Here is a 21,220-nt window from a genome sequence, read left to right as displayed (position 1 = left end):
CTCTTTTTATTGACATCGGATTCAAAGAATGCTATAGAGAAAAAAAAATATATATATAAAATTGTCAAACAAGGACCAAGAATTTCTTATAAGTTCATTTTTTTTTTTTTTTTTTTCCCAAAAACAATTTTTATAAGTTCATTTTTATGAAGATGTCAGGTCTTTCATTGTCTTAATGCAGTTTACTTTTGACATCTATGTATCTTTAGAAGGCCTTTGTGTGGATCTCCACAAAATTGGTGTACTGATTCAAGCTGTGTTATTCAGGTGAACTGATATTAAAATTTATTAGGCTTAGTGATGTTATAGGTTCATTTTAAACTTATTTATAGGACTATACCATTTCTGTTGGGAGTACAAGAATTACCTCTTTTTCTGTCCACACTTCAATATCATGTTGAGAGTAAAATTCTTTGGGTCGCAGGTAGATATCTTCAGCCTTTGCATTCATTGCCTGTAGAAAAACTTGTTGTCGTTAGGAGAGTTTCTGATGACTACAATGAATTGCCAATCATTTTTAGCCATAATGTACAGTATAATGATTGGCATACAAAATTTGCATGCAGCTAAGCAAAAATAAAATGCCAAACATCTTAAGAGGGATTCAAAATCTCTCATTGTATAATCTGCAAACTCACGCTCAATAGGTAAAGAAAAAAATATAATAAGGATGGGTGCCACAGATAATACATAATATAAAAGAAAAAATATGATCTGAGGTATGCGCAATGGCTGACCTCAATCCCTAATGAATATGCAAAGAGAATGAAGATAATGGTCATAGGACTTTAAGTTAGGTCAGTCACTTTGCTAAGTATAAAGAAAATATAAAATCATAAGATAATTAATAATTTATTAGAGGTTTCATGATTATCACAAAAGTATAAAATACAGATATGGATAATAAATATAGACAAACATATCGAGAACAAGACATGGAGTAAATGAGTTCATATAAATACATTTCATAATAACTGGATCATAAATATAGTATATCATAAAACGTGTAGTCAGTCTCCAAATAGTACATCTTCTATTCATAATCTCTACGCGTTTCGTGGCTTGTGGTCCACTCTTCAGGAGCTATTTAAAATCTATAACTGTAAATGTAGGCTAGTATTCGAAACCAAAACTCATATAAAGCAAAAGGATATAAAAAATTGCTCCAAAAAAAAAAAAAAATGAATATAAATAAATACTCACAAATGATAAGAAATTACCTGGTTACTACCGGAGGAAATGAGACCACCCCAAAGGCAACTGTCTAATCCGGAGCGGAGGCAGGTAAAAGCCGAGGTCACCTCAAGGGAGGGGGGGGGTGGAAAATGGAGGTATAGTCACTCCCGGAAGGGGGGGGGGGGGATACCATACGCCAAAGGAATAACCAGACGTGAGCACACATAATGGTCAAATGATCTAAGAAAAAATTTTATATATATATATATATATATATATATATATATATATATATATATATATATATATATATATATATATATATATGTGTGATATGTATTGGGGTGCGCTAAACAAAAATAATGAAGACCCAAATGAATGGGATGACAAAATTCAAAATAATAATCATATGTGAAAATAAATTTTCAGAAACTGATGACACTCGTGTTTAGCATAATAAATTATCATAAACAAAAAGTTCATAAGTGTCCATAAGTATGGTGATGAATAAACTGGAAATTAAAACGACATGCTTCCGAATCCAAAGTGTAAATCCTCCACCAAGTGAAATTCCTCCTTACCAGACGGAAGAAGTAAAGTGCCAAAACATAACAATGTGCCGAAAACAAAATGGAAATCCCACAGTGCTCCAAATCAGCTGGTGAAACACCTGAATTGGTCTCTTACCAGATAGCAATCACTAAATGCTTGTAAACAGCTCCCAAGGAACACTATCTTCTCCTCCTCCTTGACATGTAAAAGAATGCCTCCAATATGCCACACTGCCGATCGCTCTCCACCATATGACATAAAGACAGAAGCAGGCCGATAGTGCATTACCTCTTAAACTTTAATTCACAACAAGCAGTATTGCACTTACATGAGTAGTCTTGTATCAGCGTATGTTACAGTTCGTGCAGGGAATTTCTATATACACTTGCGGCCGGCTGCAGCATGGACCGCAAGTACCTGTGTGACGGGTACGCCTCCTATTCTGACGCGTTTCTTCCTATTGGACTTCAACTGAGACAAGTCTATCTCAGTTGAAGAAACGCATCAGAATAGGAGGCGTACCCGTCACACAGGTACTTGCGGTCCGTGCTGCAGCCGGCCGCAAGTGTATATAGAAATTCCCTGCACGAACTGTAACATACGCATATGATTATTATTTATTTTTGAATTTCATCATCCCATTCATTTGGGTCTTCATTATTGTTTAGCGCACCCCAATACATATCACATTCTTATTATATATTCACAAAGCACTGAATACCGGGAGCTGCTTCAACCAGCTATCAGCGCACCCACCCCTACACACACACACACACATATATATATATATATAAAAATAAACAGGTAAACAAAATATATAGGGTGATGTTTGCTCACAACGTCTGGTTATTCCTTTGGCATGTGGTATTCACCCCCTGGGGGGTGACTATACCTCCATCCCCCCCCCCCCCTCTTGAGGTGACCTAGGCTTTTACCTGCCTCAGCCCCGGGTTAGACAGTTGCCTTTGGGGTGGTCTCATTTCCTCCCATAGTAACCGGGTAATTTCTTATCATTTGTAAGTATTTATTTATATTAACTTTTTTTTTTTTTTGGAGCAATTTGTCATATCCTTTTGCTTATATGAGTTTTTGTTTCTAATACTAGACTACATTTACAGTTATAAATTTTAAATAGCTCCTGAAGAGTGGACCACAAGCCACGAAATGCGTAGAGCTTATGAATAGAAGATATACTATTTGGAGACTGACTACACGTTTATGATATACTATATTTATGATACAGTTATTATGAAATTTATTTATATGAACTCATTTAACGTTCTCCATAGGTTTATGTCCATATTTATTATCCATATCTGTATTTTATACTTGTGTCAATCATGAAACATCTAATAAATTATTGATTATCTTATGATTTTATATTTTCTTTATACTTAGAACAGTGACTGACCTCACTTAAAGTCCCACAACCATTACCTTCATTCTCTTCATACCTTCTGCATAATACATAGTATACTTTGCTGTAGCTACTGACTTTTAAAAAAACACACACTTACCAGTACAGAGATCCAGTGCTGTCCTCACCCAGGCCAGTTGTTCGGGTCCCTGGCACAACCATCATGCTTGTGGGAAGCTGGCCGTGACTTCCTGCAGCATTTACAGCTGGCTCCCCACTGCACATACCTGAGTGGCACTGTGCTTTCTAAATTAACCTGCAGCCTCCTGGGACATGTGACGTGTCCCGGGAGGTAATGGGCAGGGAGGGGGGGGGGGGGAACTTCCACGTTGCATGCTAGCGAGAGTGAGTACCTATCACAAATAGGTACCCACTCCCAGGGGAAAAAAAGCATCCAAAAGTGGCAGAGGAGGAGGGGAGAAGAAGGAAAAGCATAACTTCCCTTTTAGGTGGTTACGCTTAAACAATAGTCTCATCATGGTAACCTTTACCATGTTAATCTCTTGAAAAAGAGCAGCAGAGAAAGGGATTACATGTACTAACTATTACATTGGGTTGCTAGATCAACTACACAGAAGAGAACTTCTTTTGGATTAAAAAAGCAACTATCAGGTTCAGGCCAACTCTGTGAGTCTACAGAAATAGGTCTGTACATGTAACAGCATATTTGAAACATACAGCCCAGTGAGCTTTAGTAGCCAAGTCTCCCTTCATTACAGATCATTTTGAATAACATACTAGAAGTAAAAAGTCATACAGGTGTTGTACAATAGTCTAAAAATGTAATGGTAATGACTTCCGAGGCAAATTTTATCATGATTACATTTTTTTGAAAAAGTTAATTGTAGGTGTCTTCAGAAACTAGATGGCACTCATTCAGAACCTCTGTGTCCTGTAATTTACTTCAAGAAAGGGATTTTACATGTAAAAACTAAAAATCCCTTTTTCTTTATCATACATCCCAGGACACGGGGTATCTTCAGATTTCTTTGCGGTAGGGATGTCCAAAAAAAATAATTTGTATGAGGGCAAAGCAACATGGCAACAAGCCAAGAGGCCCCTAACAACTAAACCAGAACAGGTTATAATCTCATGCAGCAGACTGCAACATTTGCTGACCAAGGGTTGCGTCGTCAGAGGCTCGAACATCCACTTTCTAAAACTTTTTAAAAGTATGAACCTAAAACCAGGTAGCAGCTTTACAAACTTGAACCAACAAAGCCTGATATCAAATAGTCCAGAAAGCACCAACACTCCCTCACTCTCATCATCAAGAATGGTGGATCTTTGCCCTTTAGACCTAAAGCTTGAGAAATAAGCAGACAGCTACATTAAGAAATGGTAAATTTGGAAGCTGCATGACCCTTCCTTGGGCCTTTAGAAAGCACAAAGAAGGAATCGGACAGGCAAATTGATGCTGTTGACTTCATGTAAATCTTGACTGCAAGAAATACATCAAAAGGTATCAAGAGCTTTGTCCCCAGCGTCTGAGGCTTAGGACAGAAAAAAAAGTAAAAAAATGTCCTGCTACTAGGCCAAGTTCACCTTTATATTAAAAAATAATAAATGAACATCTTTTTGCAGATAAAAAAAAAAAACGTGCATTTACGATTTTTGAAAACAGGAGCCTGAAAAGCATTGCACCCTCCATCACCAGATCACCAGATAGGGGGCACAATGTCAGGCTCCAGCACACGTTGTCTAAAGCTATTTTGCCTGCACCTGTGTACAGGGTGTCTATGCAGATCTGCAGGCAGTTTGAATGAATTACGAGTGTGCTGATCAGCACACCCGCAATTCATTCAAACTACATGTCTGCTGTGGTGCCTGAAGGTACTTGTAGTTTATTCATTCACAGAAAACTGTGAATGAATGACGCAGCTGTGTGAGCTGAGCTCACTGAATCCACTACAGACCTACTTGATTTCTTAGTAAACTCACTATCCATGGGAGAGCAAGATGTTTTAGTGGAACAAACAACTTTTCACGATGAGTCCAGTTAACATAGAACACATCCTTTAAATAAAGATGTACAGGGCAAGATTGCAGATCTCACAATAAGGCTCTCAGAAAGCAGTAATTTAGTCTGCACCACTTCTGTAGGGAAACTCTCAAAGGCTTTTTGGGTCAGAGATAAAACCTGACCTTTGAATTCCTCATAAGTAGATTCCCTGAAGAAGAATTCCCCACTTCTCCCTCCAGAAAAAGTAATCTGGCCTTCCACCTCTTCCTCTGATGGTTCAACAACACTGCATGTGTTAAGATGGGAGGATGCATTCAGGGACCGGCCAAATCTCATTCCATCTATGGCCGTTCACGCTCGACAGAAGTGTTGATTGTTGGAAAACCTTTATCGATCAACAGCTGCAGCCAATTGGAGGAGTCCTGCTGTCACAACACAATGGCACAGCAAAAAGGATTCCTCCATCCACTGCACTTGTATGGATCAGGGAATCCCCCTGGCTGCCAAAAAAAAAAAAAAAAAGGAACCGTCTATGGCCAGCCTATGTCTTTATTTTACCAGTGCCACCTGCAGATTTCCTAATCAGCAGCAATATCAGCTTAGGCAGAAAGGGAAAAAGAGAGTGGTAAAAAAACTACTATGGATAGTTCATCATACAAAAACACATTTCTAGGTGCTGAACAATTAAAGCAATACAGACCTTGCTAAGTTTTGGTCTGTCATAAGGCAAGTGGCTTTCTCTGGTCACCATGACAATCTTCCCCGAATAACCTTCTTGGCGGAGGGTTTCTGCACACACCAGAGCAGCAGGACCTACAATGGCAAAAACATGGGCAAATAATTAAAAAAGCAAAAATAAATGGATCTGATTTTTATAGTGTTAAATGATCCACAGCTTTTTATAATGATTTCTGAAACACACACACACACACACACACACACACAGTTTTGCTGGGATGTATTAGAAACTTGGTAAGGTTCGTATTGCTGTTCATGTCTTCACTGAAGAGGTTTCCCTTCACTTCCTATCTCATTGGTACATGACCAGGAACAAAGTAGAAACCCCACTATGGGCAGCTATCACAAATGAGCCCATTTAAGCCTAATGCTGGCCATACACATATAGAATTTGGGCTGTTTGCCAACTCAACGATTATTCATCGGTGGAAAGCGAATTTTCCATAAACTTATCGAATAAACTTGTTTACATATTCATTTTCATGATCATAGTGATCATTCAATAACAATATAAACATATATAAATTATACAAGACAGAATATTCTTTTAATTGAAATTATAATATACACGTATACACTTTAGTTGAAACTGTAAAAGTTTTCGGTTCAGATCCATTGACATTACCCAGGCCCACAGTCAAAATCGTCAGTCCACTGATGGCACGAATATCAAACGATCTTCCCGAAAACAACCAGTTTCAGACGAAAATCAATACATGTATGGCAAGCATAAGTTTACTTAAGAAAAACATAAATAAATATTAAAACACAAGGGATCTTACATGGCTTCAATGTGATGTATCCCTTTTGCTGTTATGTTCCAATTTAGCAGAAATCCTCCTCCTCTGTTGTCCCCAGCCCCCACTGCTGTAATTTTCTGGTGCAACAGGGCTCAATATAGGACAGTGGGAGCTGTGACAGGCACTCATCAAGAGTGCTCAGGTATGCCTACCCTTTCCGCCCTGCTCCTCCATAATAAAAAGGTACATAAAAAGGATGCAGGATTTGGCACACACAGCTCATCTAAAAGCATGCAAACACCGTTTGTGGTCCTTTGTCTTTTAATACTCCATCTACTCTTTTAAAAGACATGCACTTTTAAAGTGAGATGTACAGATCTAAGATTGACTGGGCAATCAGGAGCCAAAGACCTTGGATACGGACATCTGAATCATAGGCCCCAATTGTCAAAGTAAATGGAATACCAGAGGATGAAAGAACTGCTGTAGTCTAAACAACCAGACAGTGCAAATGCCATTGTCACACATTTATGTAGGCTGTGAGGCAGGGATTATCTTCTGGAAGCCCTCAAAGCTGAATTTTTTCTTTAAAGCAAAACTCCAGTAAGAGCAAAAGCAAACAGTAAAAACCTACATGGTATCCGGTTGCGTATACTTTGGGCTTTTTATAAACTTTAAAGTGGTTGTAAATCGAATGGCCAGATTTGTTGTAACCTCCATGTCTTTTCTCGTTTAGCATTGCAGTGTAGTTTTTTTTTTTTTTCCAATCGTAAATACCTTTTTATTATTTGGTGTCAGCAGTGGTCACGTGTCCTCCCTTCACGCTTCATCCCGAGCTAATTGGGAGGGTCCCAGATTGCATTCAGACGTATGCAAGATACATCAGAAGTGGAAACTTTGCTTTCTGACCCCATGTCCGTGCAACGCCGATTGACGATGTGCTGGTCACATGTATAGAAAAAACCCTCCCAAAAAACGGAGAATAAAAGTGAAGCAGAAATAAATAACATTTTGTGGGCGGGGCAGGGTTACTTGCACATTCTCAAACTTGGCATCTGTAATGTGCCTCCGGTAAACAGTACAGTGAATGAAGGCCGAAGGAGAGGGGAGGGGCGGGAATGATCGTGATCTCCCTAAACAGTATGGAACTGACAGGGATTGAGGGAGGGGGAGAGAGGAAGATGCAGAGACACAGATGAAAAGCTTAATGACGGAGGCACATAACAGAATTTTTGTAAAATCTTACCTGTAAAATTCCTTTCTCTGAGTCCTCCGACAGTCGCCGCCTCTCCATATTCGTCACAATGGGGGTAATTGACCTTTGCTCCGTAGGAGTAGCTAGGCAACAGAATATGTCAATATTAAAGCTTTTAGCATATCCCACCCCCAGGGGGTGGTCCCCTCAGTCAATACCCTCCTGCTTCCTGTATCCATACCTCAGTTTCAGTAGAATAGCAGTAGAGTACATAAACAAACCCCAAAAGAGGGGCGGGGGCGGCGACTGTCGGAGGACTCAGAGAAAGGAATTTTACAGGTAAGATTTTACAAAAATTCCGTTTTCTCTTACGTCCTCCGACAGTCGCCGCCTCTCCATATTCGTCACAATGGGGACGTCCCAAAGCAATGTATGAATGAGGGGTGGGAAACGCAGCCGCGCCCAAGGCAACGCCGGACCCATATCAGAGAAAGTAACCTTACCAAAGGAAGGAAACCAGCTGGGCAGCATGAAAAAAACTTTGCTCAACAGGAGCAACAACCCAGGAAGAACAAATAATCCAGGGATAAAAACATCCCAAACAGCCAAGGGCCCAAAAACAAGGGACCTTAAGGTACTGCCGCACTAAGAACCTTGCGGCCAAAAGAAGCATCTGCCGATGCCTGAACATCCACTTTGTAGAACTTTGAGAAGGTGTGAACGGACGACCAAGTCGCCGCCTTACACACCTGGGCCACAGAAAGCCCGATGATGACAGGCCCAAGACGTACTCAGAGATCTTGTAGAGTGCGTTTTCACAAGCATAGGAGGAACTTTCCCCTTCAAAGCATATGCCTGCTCAATGGTCTGTCTGATCCATTTGGCGATGGTAGAAGCCGACACCGCCATGCCCTTCCGAGGTCCCTCAGGAAGGACAAAGAGAGAATCCGTCTTGCGAAAGGATTTTGTCGAATTCAGGTAAACCCTGATCGCTCAAATAACATCCAAGGAATGTAAGGCCACCTCCTTCGGATGCTTAGGCTCCGCGCAAAGCGAAGGCAAGACAATGTCCTCATTGAGGTGAAATTCCGAGATCCTTTTCGGAAGAAAAGAGGGATTAGGTCGCAAGACCACCTTATCCAAGTGAAGCACCAAATACGGAGACCTGCAGGACAAGGCTGCCAGCTCCAACACTCTGCGAGCCGAAGTGATCGCCACCAAAAAGGCGACCTTCTTAGACAACAGAGGCAACGAGATCTCCCTGATCTTCTCAAAAGGAGCATGTTGTAACAGAACAAGGTTCAAGTCCCATGGAGGCAAAGGCTCCCTCCGAGGAGGGACCAGGTGTCGCACCCCTTGGACAAAGGTGCCAACCAGAGAATTAGACGCCACAGGGCGTTGAAAGAGAACGGCCAGCGCAGAAATCTGACCCTTAATCGTGGCCAACGCCAAACGCTGGTCCACACCCGCTTGAAGGAAAGACAACACCCGAGACACCGAGTATGAGCGGGGGGAAAACCCCCTGGACTCACACCAGGCAAAATAGGCCTTCCAAGTACGGTAGTAAATCTTCCCCAAAGAGGCCTTCCTAGCATTGATCAAAGTATGAATGACCTCCGGGGAGAGACCCCTATCCTTCAGGACCTCGGTTTCAACAGCCAGGCCGTCAAAGCCAGCGACTGTAAAGCAGGATGGAATATCGGTCCTTGGGACAGAAGATCTTCTGGAAGAGGCAGACGCCATGGAGCGTCGACCGCCAGATTCACGAGGTCTGCGTACCAAGACCTGCGGGGCCAGTCTGGCGCCACCAGAATCACCGTGAGCGGTTCCGAGGACAACCTGCGAAGGAACCGGGAAAGCAACTGAATTGGTGGGAACGCATACATCAGTCGATACCGATGCCACGGAGCCACTAACGCGTCTGACGCGTCTGCCCGAGGATCGCGCGTCCTTGCCACGACCCTTTCCACCTTGTTGTTCAGACGAGACGCGAACAGGTCCACATCTGGAAGACCCCACTTCGCGCACAACATCTGGAAGACATCCGGGTGGAGCGACCATTCCCCCTGGTCCAGAGACTGGCAACTCAGATAGTCCGCTTGCCAGTTCTCCACCCCCGGAATGTGAACTGCAGATATCGCCGGGACGTGCGTCTCGGCCCAAGACAGAATGTCGGCTACTTCCCGAGCCGCTCGGGCACTCCTGGTGCCCCCTTGGTGGTTGATGTAGGCCACCGCTGTGGCATTGTCCGTCTACACCCGAACCGGACGGCCCTGAAGCCTGTCCGTCCAACGTCGAAGGCAGAGATTTATCGCCCGCAATTCCAGAATGTTGATCGGAAGGGAGGATTCCCCCCCCGACCAAGTACTCTGGGCGGACAGAACGCCCAGAACACCACCCCAGCCCAACAGGCTGGCATCCGTGGTGATCACCGTCCATGAAAACGGACGAAAAGACTTGCCCCCCGACACCGCCGGAGACTGTAGCCACCACAGAAGATCTCTTCTGGTGCGAGGACTCAACGAGATCTGAAGATCCAGAGATTGTGGTCGCCCGTCCCACCTGGACAGGATCTCCGCCTGGAGACCCCTCGTGTGGAACTGGGCAAAGGGAATCGCCTCGAAAGTCGAGACCATCAAAGCCAGACACCGCATGCCCGTCCGGAGGGATGAGCACGGAACGTCCCGAAGGGACCTGACTTTGTCCTGGAGTATCCTGAGCTTGTCCTCCGGTAGGAAGACCTTCGCCTGGACAGAGTCCAGAATCATTCCCAGATAGGGAAGGCGAACCGACGGGCACAGCGTCGATTTTGGGAAGTTTATCGTCCAACCAAACTCCTGCAGAGTCTGCATCGTGACGGACAGGTCCTTCACCAGACCCTGACTGGTCGCAGACCGAACCAGAATGTCGTCCAGATACCCCAGGATTGATATACCCTGGGCTCTCAATAAGGCCAGAACCGGTGCAAGCACCTTGGTGAATACCCGCGGAGCCGAAGCGAGACCAAAGGGTAACGCCACGAACTGGTAATGATCCTCCGCAATAGCGAATCAAAGGTACCTCTGGTGACCCTCGAAAATGGGGATGTGAATATACGCATCCTTCAAGTCGATGGAGGCCATGAATTCTCTTGGAACTAGAGCAGCCACCACCGAGCGCAGGGAATCCATGCGGAACTTGCGAACCCGCACAAAGCGGTTCAGAGCTTTCAAGTCCAGAATCGCACGTACCTTGCCCTCCTTTCTGGGCACAGTGAACAGATTCGAATAAAACCCCCGAAATCTGTCCCGATGAGGCACCGGAACCACCACTCCCTGAGCCCGCAGGTCCCGCACGGCTAGGTGCAGATCCCGCAAGCGCTCCGGAGACAGCTGAAGATTTGAGGGAAAAAATCTGCCCACCGGCCGAGAGAGAAACTCGATCTTGTATCCAGATCGAACGATTTCCTGAACCCACCTGTCCCGAACGCGGGCCAGGCAGGGTTGAAGAAAACCGAGCAAACGTCCCCCCACCCCAGAGCTGGGTGAGGGCGTCCCTTCAGGCCGCGTTGTTATGGGCAGCGGACCCGGACTGGCCGGACTTCTGCTTACCTGCCCACGATTTCTTTTGGGAGCCTTGACCTTTGAAGGGCTTGCCCTTATAGTGCGACCGAAAGGCACGAAAGGACCCCTGAGCGGGCCTAAACGAAGCATGCTTCTTACCTTGAGCAACCTTAGCCTTGTGGGACTGGGGCAAGAGCGTGCTCTTACCCCCAGAGATCCCCTTAATCAGCGTATCCAGTGAGTCGCCAAAAAGGCGGGAACCCGTATAGGGCAAATTAGCCAAAGTCTTGCGAGAAGATTGGTCCACAGACCAACATTTCAGCACAATCAAACGGCGTGTCAACACCGCCACGCTGTGCACACGTGCAGCCAAAGGAATTACATCCAATTCCGCATCACACAAATACATCACACCCTGATGAATCTGATCCACCATAGCCAATGTTGTCGGCGGGGCAGAATCAGACACCAGGACGCGCCTAAGTACCTGCGTCCAATCCGCGACAGCCTGAGCTGCCATAAGGGAAGCAAAAATAGCTTTTAGCATGCAACCGGTAACCGAGTAAGTATGGCGGGCAAGAGACTCCAGTCTCCTGTCCGTAGGATCCCGGAACACCGGGGTATCCTCTGCCGGAATCGCAGTGGATTTATTCAAAGTCGCCACCACGTGATCCACCGGAGGCGGTACACACCAGCGTTCATCAGTGGCGGGCGTGAAAGGATAACGCAGCTTGAACCTATTTTGGCACAGCAAAAGGCTTTTTTAGATTGCGCCATTGTTCACTAACAGCGCGCTGAAAATCCTCAGTGCAAGGAAAAACCTGCGATGTTTTGCGTCTCCGCTGTGTCCCATAAGAAGCCAGAACGGCAGGCGGACACGGCTCATCCTGTAAATGCAACGTTTGTTTGATAGAAGCAACCAATTCATCCATGATTGCAAGCTCTTCAGACGAGCCAGGGGGGGGAATCATCAACCCCCTCAACCTCTGCCTCCCCTTCCGACCCTGCAAAATCCAGGGACGAACGGGACCCCGATAAGGGGACCCCGGCCATAGCAGCCCCATCACCATCGCCCTCTGAATCAGAGGAGATTGAAACTCTGGGCCGTTTTGTGGATTGAGCAGCCACAAGCATCTGTACCTGAGCAGCCAGGTTAGCCACAATGGTAGCCAAATCGCCCCCCTCAGGGGGAGCAGTAGCAGCCCCTTGGCCTCCCATTAAAGTGGGAGGAAATTTGCTTTCCTGAGAATCCATGCCCCCAGAAGTGTGCAGGAGAAAAAAAGGGTAACTGCCCCTTTAAAAGCGCGGTAAGCGCAGCCCACAGCACACACACACCAGCAAAAGCCGACCCCCACAGGGAAAAGTACAAACTCAGGCAAGGAATACAGGACTAAAGAGGATAAAAACCTGGAGAGATCACTGCTGCTGCTGTATCGATCGGTGTGCCCAGGGAAAAGGAAGTGATGCAATCAAGGCCGCTCCTATAAAGCCTATGGAAGGCTACAAGAAAATGGCCGCCGGGGGAGGAAGTAAAGGCAGAGATCCTGCAGTGCTAACATGAGGCCGGAGCGATCGCCGCCAAAATGGCGGCGCTTGGCGCCAAAAACGTTGCTCCCCGCACACAGTAAAACACCCTCACACGCCTGCAGTATAATAAAAAATGGCGGACCGCAGCAGCGGCCGCCGCATGTATGCACAAACACGATCAAATCATGCCCCACAGCATACAGCCTGTCACACAGTAATAGAAGCACACAGTCTGATCACAGAAACAGTGCAGCATGGCCCCCCTCCTTGCAGTCCACAGAATGCAGCCAAAACAGATAGGGAGTCCAATAGTGTGAACAGAAACAGGGTTACACAGTCCCAGACTGACACCCCCTAAACAGACAGGTCCCCACATAGATACACTTACCTTCTAAATGGCGTGGGGAGCCCGCCCAAGCGATCAAGCCGCTGCACAGAAGACAGGGAGAGTCGCAGCCAGGACGCAGCAGAACTGCGGTGCGAAACCGCATGGCGTCCAGTGAGGTAGCCACCTCACCGCAGCATCCCTGCATCAAACAGGGATGGGTCGTTCACACATACCAGGAAAAAACCTGACTGAACGCTCGATGGCAGGCTGGGAAGCCACTGGCCCACAACCTGCGACCAGGGGGGCCAGCCCGAGACCCAGCCCGCATGATCCTCTTCATCAGAAGAACTAACTAATGCTGACAAAAGTAACAGCTAAGTAAAGAGAGAGAAAAAAACTCAAATAAAATCAAAAGAAGATAAAGGCTGAGGCAAAAAGCCCCAGCACAGAAACAGCCAGCTAACTCCTGAAAGCTAGACAATGAAACTGGGGTATGAATACAGGAAGCAGGAGGGTATTGACTGAGGGGACCACCCCCTGGGGGTGGGATATGCTAAAAGCTTTAATATTGACATATTCTGTTGCCTAGCTACTCCTACGGAGCAAAGGTCAATTACCCCCATTGTGACGAATATGGAGAGGCGGCGACTGTCGGAGGACGTAAGAGAAAAATGCTTTCATAGCTCAGCAGCTATGATAAACATGGTCAGCACATAGAGGGGACATCAGGACCAACCAGGTACTGCAGAAGATACAAAAGGGACAAACGACTAGGCAAAAGTACTACTCTATGACACCTGCCTTAAAGGAACAGGATCTGTATTTTTTTTTTTTTTTGTTGGGGGGGGGGGGGGGTTGGGGTTGCAACAACTTTAAAATCATAGGTGTGACTGCATTTAATGTTGCAAAACCCCTTTACATCAGCAGATGGAGAGGAGTGTTACAGCAAATTACATTTTATATAATTGCTGCAACGTTTTCACAACCCAGGAAAACAGAATCCTGTTTGAAATGGGCTTTATTCCCACTATGGGCTTTGTTATGGCTATGTGCTCACAGTACTTTATTTCATCTTCAGACAGAACATCCAAGAACATAGGAACTAAATAGCTTTTAACATGTATATAAATCAATTCTGTGTTTTGCTAAAAGCTCTTCTTAAATGAGAAAAAAAAAATTGATTTAGGGACTAAATTAAATGAGTAGAAATCCAGCCTATTTTTAACTAATCTTGATCCTGCGCCCACCCTCCTTCTAAACCCTATTCTAGCTACCCTGTGAAAGGAAGGAGGTGTATACTTATCTATTCTGAGAATGTTTTGGTTCAGTCACACGATCTCAGCCGGTGTTCCGTGAGAATTACCTACCCCGTGAGAATTACCTACCCCTCGTCACTTCCGGCCAGAAAGAGCTGAGCAGCGCAGCAGTGCGCATGCTCAGAGCCCCGGATACGTGATGGAAGAACAGAGGAGCTTACTAGTGCGCATGCGCACTAGTATGAAACGATCACGGTGTACCGTGAGAAAAACCTACCGACGCGGCACTTACATAAAACAGCTGTGCGGCAATACGAATCATCTCCGCTCCTGTCCCGGTCACTTCCCTGCTCTCGGCAAGTAAATATAAAAGCGGCTTTCGGCTCCGTGATTTATGTTTTCATACAGCCGCCACCGCTTTTATATTTACTATCCGAGAGCAGGGAAGTGACAGGCACAGGAGCGGAGATGATTTGTATTGCAGCACAGCTGTTTTAATGTACCCGCTGCATTACATATAGTGCCGAGTACCGGAAGTGACGAGGGGTAGGTAATTCTCACGGGTAGGTAATTCTCACGGAACACCGGCTTCAGTGAAGAGGAGAGATCCCTGACAAAGGCTGTAGATCCTGGGCGCTGATGTCACCTATAGGCTTACTACGGTGCATCCGTTGTCGGCTGTCCCTCCTATACACTGAAGCCACCGCTGACAGCTGATTACATGCCCGAACCGCTCTCAGAATACAATACATATCACCCTTTCACAGGGTAGGAAGAATAGGGTTTAAAAAGGGGGGTGGAAGCAGATTTAAGCTAGTTAGGAATAGGCTGGACTTCCACATTAAGGTATTTAAAAGGCATTGAGGTGTTTGTATCTTGGATTGACTGGTTGCTACGTTGGACTGAATGAATGGTTTTGAGGCATTTAACGCAGTTCCCTTTATTCTTCTGGGTTCACCATAAAAATGTGATGTTTACCTGCTCCAATGATTGCTACAGTACTTCTGTTGCTGGCACTGTGTCGGCACATAGCTTTTACTCTTTTTGCATTGTCCAATGCCTGTATTTAAGGATAAAAGAAGCCATTGACTCATTACATAATTAAAGAGGAATTCCAGAACATGCTACTCTAAATATTTAGAAACTTGCCTTTTTACTTGTAACAATATGCACACTGCCATTTTCCACTATGACCTGTGGAGGAAAGGAAAAGTGACATATAGAAATGAGAAAAGGAAACCTCACAAAAAAGCACAACAGGAATTATTTATTTGGGTAGACTTTAAACTTAGAATAGAAGTTTACACAATGAAAGGAGGAGACCTTCCACTCGGTTCGCCTAGGCAATCCGAGCAGAAGTGGGAGGGGGTACCTGTCAAAACGAGGTACCCGCTTCCCCCCAAAAAAATTACATGCCAAAAGTGGCAGGGGAGGGGGAGCAGTACTTAAAGCGGAACATCCCCTTTTGGGTGGAGCTACACTATAAGTTCAATATTGTTGCCATAAATAACGCTTCCTAAATGCAAAAGTTAGAGTAACTACACTTATATGGAACAAAAATTGCAAATAAAAAAAATATAGCATACACTGATCAGGTTTAACTTTATGACCATCCACTTAATATTGATTAGGTCACCCTTTTGCTGCGAAAACAGCTCTGATCTGTCGAAGCATGTATACCACTCAACCTGTAAAGGTATGCTGTGGTATTTGGCATCAAGCCAAGTGATTGTAAAGGTTTTTTTTTTTTGGTAACAAACATGTTATACTTACCTACTCTGTGTAAGGGGGTTGAACAGGGCAGCCCCAGACCTCTGCTTCTGGGGTCAACCTCTGGTGCTCTAGACTCCGCCTCTTCTCCGAGTGCCCTCATGGCAAACAGCTTGCTATGGGGACACTCGTGGAGGCTTGATCCCAAGGCGGGCTGTGTGTGTCTATAGGTACACACAGCTCTTCTCACGCTGCAAAGTTTCCTGTGAGAAGAGGAAGAGCAGAAAAGAGCTGCTGCAGACAGGCACTGGATCAAGATCAGGCTCAGGCATGTGTTTAACCACTTCTGGACCAGAAGGATTTGCCCCCTTAATGACCAGGCCCCATTATGCAACTCGGCACTGCATTATTTTAACGGACAATTGCGCAGTCGCGCGACGATGTACCCAAACGAAAATTTACGTCCTTTTTTACCCACAAATTGAGCTTTCTTTTGGTGGTATTTGATAACCTGTGCGATTTTTATTTTTTGCGCTCTAAACAAAAAAAGAGCGACAATTTTGAAAGAATATATATATATTTTTCACATTCTGCTATAGGACCTTCTCAAAAAAAAAAAAAAATGTAAAAAAATCAAAATTTAACATTTTAGGCCAATTTGTTTTCTGCTACAAATTTTTGGTAAAAAAAATAATAAATAATCGCAATAAGCGTATTTTGATTGGTTTACGCAAAAGTTATTGCGTCTACTAACTACAGGAAAGATTTATGTCATTTTTACATTTTTTTTTTTAACTAGTAATGGCGGCAATCTGCGATTTTTTTGCGGGACATTGCAGCGGACAGATCGGACCCCTAACTGACATTAACACTTTTGGGGGTACCAGTGACATTACTACAGTAATCAGTGCTAAAAATATGCACGGTTGCTATAATAATGGCACTGGCAGGGAAGAAGTTAACAGTATAGGTGATCAAGGGGTTAAATGTGACCCTAGGGGAGTGATTCTAACTGTATGGGGGGGTTGGACTTGTGAAATGATCACAGAGACATGTGATCCTATATAGCAGGATCACATGAGCTCTGTGATCATTGCAGGTAAAAGGACGGTCGGCTGTGTTTACAACAGCCGAGTGTCCTTTCTCAGCGGGGAGAGATTAGGCGTGTTAGGCGGCAATCAGAGAATGCATTTAAATAAAACTAAAGTGCCTTGAAAAAGTATTCATACCCCTTGAAATTTTCCACATTTTGTCATGTTACAACCAAAAACGTAAATGTATTTTATTGGGATTTTTATGTAAAAGACCAACATAAAGTGGCACATAATTGTGAAGTAGAAGCAAAATGATAAATTGTTTTCCAATTTTTTTTTACAAATAAATATGTGAAAAGCGTGACGTGCATTTGTATTCAGCCCCCCGAGTCAATACTTTGTAGAACCACCTTTCGCTGCGATTACAGCTGCACGTCTTTTTGGATGCGTCTCTACCAGTTTTGCACATCTAGAGAGTGAAATTTTTGCCTATTCTTCTTTGCAAAATATCTCAAGCTCTATCAGATTGGGCAGAGAGTGTCTGAACAGCAATTTTCAAGTCTTGCCACAGATTCTCAATTGGATTTAGGTCTGGACTTTGACTGGGCCACTCTAAAAAATGAATATGCTTTGATCTAAACCATTCTATTGTAGCTCTGGCTGTATGTTTAGGGCCGTTGTCCTGCTGGAAGGTGAACCTCCATCCCAGTCTCAAGTCTTTTTCAGACTAACAGGTTTTCTTCTAAGATTGCCCTGTATTTGGCTCCATCCACCTTTCCATTAAGTTAATTCCCTGTCCCTGTTGAAGAAAAGCATCCCCACAACATGATTCTGCCACCAAGTTTCACAGTGGGGATGGCGTTTTCAGGGCGATGTGTAGTGTTTGTTTTCTTCCGCCACACAGTGTTTTGCTTTTGCATCTGACCAGAGCACCTTCTTCCACATGTTTGCTGTGTCCCCCATATGGCTTCTAGCAGACTGCAAACGGGGCTTCTTATGGCTTTCTTTCAACAATGGCTGTGGAGTGCACAACTATATCCTATATCTGGCGTCCCCCGCCTTCCCGCACTGCAGCCCGAAACCTGAAAGAATCCTCCTCCCTCTGCTCCCCCCGGTGACCAGGCCCCCCCTCATCCTCTTCCTCCTCTGCAAAAACGGCGCTGACTGACCTAAGGCACCAGACAGAAATACATGTAACTGCCATTGGTGTCACTAGGATTGCTGTTGCCTGGTGCTGTAAAACATGGTGTCAGCCCCCCCCCCCCCCCCAAAAAAAAATGATTTTCCTGTTTTCTGAAAGTGCACCAAAGATGCAGCATGTAGGACTTTCGGTGCACTTTCAGAAAATGCACAATCTAATAGAAATCTATAGGACTGCAGCTATAACTGCGGGTAAAATGTAGGAAGACCCCCTTTACGATACACAGCCCCCGTACCTCACACCTCTGGAACCCTTTACATTATACAGCCCCCCCCCCCCCACCATGGAACCCTTTAGATTATATATAAATCTAAAGAACCCCAATGAACCATTTACATTATACAGGGCCCCCCATGGAACCTTTTAGAGATAGATTAGATACTATTTACATTATACAGCAAAAGCCCCCCCCCCTTTAAATTATATATACAGCCCCCCCCATGAACCATTTATATTACACAGCAAAAGCCCCCCATCCTTCCTTATTAGGAGAGCAGAGCAGGAAGCAGTGAGTGTAAAGCAAAACGGGACAGGGAGAATCATCATCACCAGTCCTGAATATACATCAGGAACTGCCGAAGTTAACAGGAGATGATTGGTCCTAGCAACCAATCACCTGCTCATTAACTTAGAAAGTTAACTCCGGGAGTGCCCGCCCTGCTGTATATTCAGCGCTGATGATTCTCCCTGGCTGCTCTGCTTTACACTCACTGCTTCCTGCTCTGCTCTCCTGTGTCAGTGAGCGGCGAAGGCAGTCCGGTGGCCGGCACTGGATGTCACCCTGGGGCTCCCTGGCACCCCCTAATGTGTGGCACCCGGGGCGGACCGCCCCCCAGCACCCCCTGTTGGTAACCCACTGCCTAAAGCCAAATAGTGAAAGGAAATCCCTGCAAAGTAAGAGAATTCCTTGGGGACCCATTAGGTCACCAGAACTTGTGCCCCCATTGGAAGATTTCCCCTCTATTGTTTTTCTGGGGACAAAATTTGGGATTTTCTTTTACTTTTAATGATAATGGTAAACCGGACAAAATCGGGAGGGTAAATCTCCTTATGGGGGGGGGGGGGGGCACAGACAGCAATAAAAAAAAATAAAAAAACCTGACAAGCATTCTACATTTCTCGCCACTCTTATCCAAAACGGAAAAAAAAAAAAAAAGGGGGATTCATCAGACTAGGCCACCTTCTTCCATTGCTTCATGGTCAAGTTCTGATGCTCATGTGCCTATTGTAGGAGCTTTTGGCTGCAAACATGGGTCAGCATGGGCACCCTGACCAGTCTGCAGCTATGTAGTCCCATAAACAAACTGCAAAGCTAATTTTTTCTGCTTTCAACACAACTTCAGGGTCAACATGTTCACTTGCTGCCTAATACAGTATATCCCACCCACTTTCAGATGCCATTGCAACAAGATAAAGAAGGTTATTAACATATTCACCTCAGAGGTCATAAGGTTACAGTTGATCAGTGTGGAATTGCAACAGAAGCCATATAGTAATTAAATGTTATTAAAAATGACCTTTCCTTTTCAATCTGCAGCCTCTAATTTTCTGCACAATTCAATGAAGAATGGTAACCTGGAGGCTTTCCTTACACAGTTGGTGTACAGGACACCCCACAGAAACATAATTTCCTGCTTGTGTGATTGGCTAACTGATTTTCCCAGAAGTCTGTACAAAGATACAAGTCAGATTTTAGGCATCCCCTGCAACCAAAATGTCCTTTTTAATATCTCATCAATCTCAAGGGTTAATAACTTAAGGGATGCAAACCCTGAAACTTTTCTCAACTGAACACTGTAGAACACTGTAAGGGCATCGAAAAGAAAGGTCCCAAACACTGCACAACTAGCAAATCCATTAGTAAACAGCCATTGGGGGAATAGCTTTGGATGAAGATGGCTGAGGCTGCTTTCACCTGTTTACTAATGGCTTTGCTAGATGTGCAGTGTTTGGGACCCCTCTATGCATATCCACAGTTTTATAAGGAGTTAAACGGACTCCTGCTCAGGCTGCACCCATTGCAGAAAACGCCAGATTGACTTACAGGAGCTTGAGAGGAGAGCTTAAGATTTACAAGGTTACTGTAAGGGCATCAGCTGACTAATAATGAAACAGTCCCTACCATTTAGATTTACTCTGCACATTGTAAATACTACTAGAATAAAGGGGTTGTAAAGGCATAAGGTTTTGTAGCTTCATGCATTCTACCTTCTGTGTTCAGGAGTCCCCCAGACTCACCTATTACTTACCTGAGCCCCCTCTCGATCCATGGGTATCAACGAGAGCCTTGCCTCTTCAGGGACTCACACTTCTGATTGGCAATGGCAATTGGCAATCACAGCCAGTGAGCCAACCAGGAGATGGAGGGACGGGGCCGAAATGGACACACAAAGCTACGGCTCTGGAGCGTGCCTGCTTAGGTCCCCCCAAGAGCAAGCGGTTTGCTGTAGGGGCAGGATAGGGAAGCCAGGAGCACAGGCAAGGGACCCAAGAAGAATAGGATGTGGGCTGCTCTGTGCAAAACCACTGCAGAGAGCAGGTAAGTATAACATGTTTTTTTTTTTTTCTTTAAATAACAAATACACACACCAACAAGGCTTTAGTAGAATTTTCAATCGTAAATATTGCAAAATAAATAGGCAATAAGTTTAAGTTAGCCATGTTTTCTCATGAAACACAACAATTATAGTGCACTAAGTTAAAGTGTCACTAAAGGCAAATGTTTTCTTCCATTTTGGAAAGAGTAAGGCAGGGTAACCTCTGCCAGGTTTCTCTCTTTTTGCCATCGGTGTCCCATTGCAGACGTTTACAATATTTCATGTCTGGTAGTCAAAACAGGAA

General features: G+C 44.7%; 1 protein-coding gene across 1 annotated transcript in view; it reads right to left on the bottom strand.

Moving 5' to 3' along the window:
- Positions 1–21,220, bottom strand: part of LOC309546498 (apoptosis-inducing factor 3-like) — a gene marked incomplete at its 3' end in the record, with an annotated part of 218,559 nt that overhangs the window by 167,588 nt on the left and 29,751 nt on the right. The window contains exons 5-8 of the mRNA XM_082246237.1: positions 15,584–15,628; positions 15,413–15,494; positions 5,809–5,921; positions 368–454 (exon numbers count right to left, since the gene is read on the bottom strand). Coding sequence (XP_082102363.1) covers positions 368–454; positions 5,809–5,921; positions 15,413–15,494; positions 15,584–15,628 — 327 coding nt within the window. The remainder of the gene's footprint in view (positions 1–367; positions 455–5,808; positions 5,922–15,412; positions 15,495–15,583; positions 15,629–21,220) is intronic.

Source organism: Pelophylax lessonae (genome assembly GCF_965119305.1).
Source record: "Pelophylax lessonae genome assembly, chromosome: 2".
NCBI classification, from domain to species: Eukaryota; Metazoa; Chordata; class Amphibia; order Anura; family Ranidae; genus Pelophylax; species Pelophylax lessonae.
Note: the sequence above shows the minus strand (reverse complement) of the source record. Positions and strands in the feature narration are given on the sequence as shown.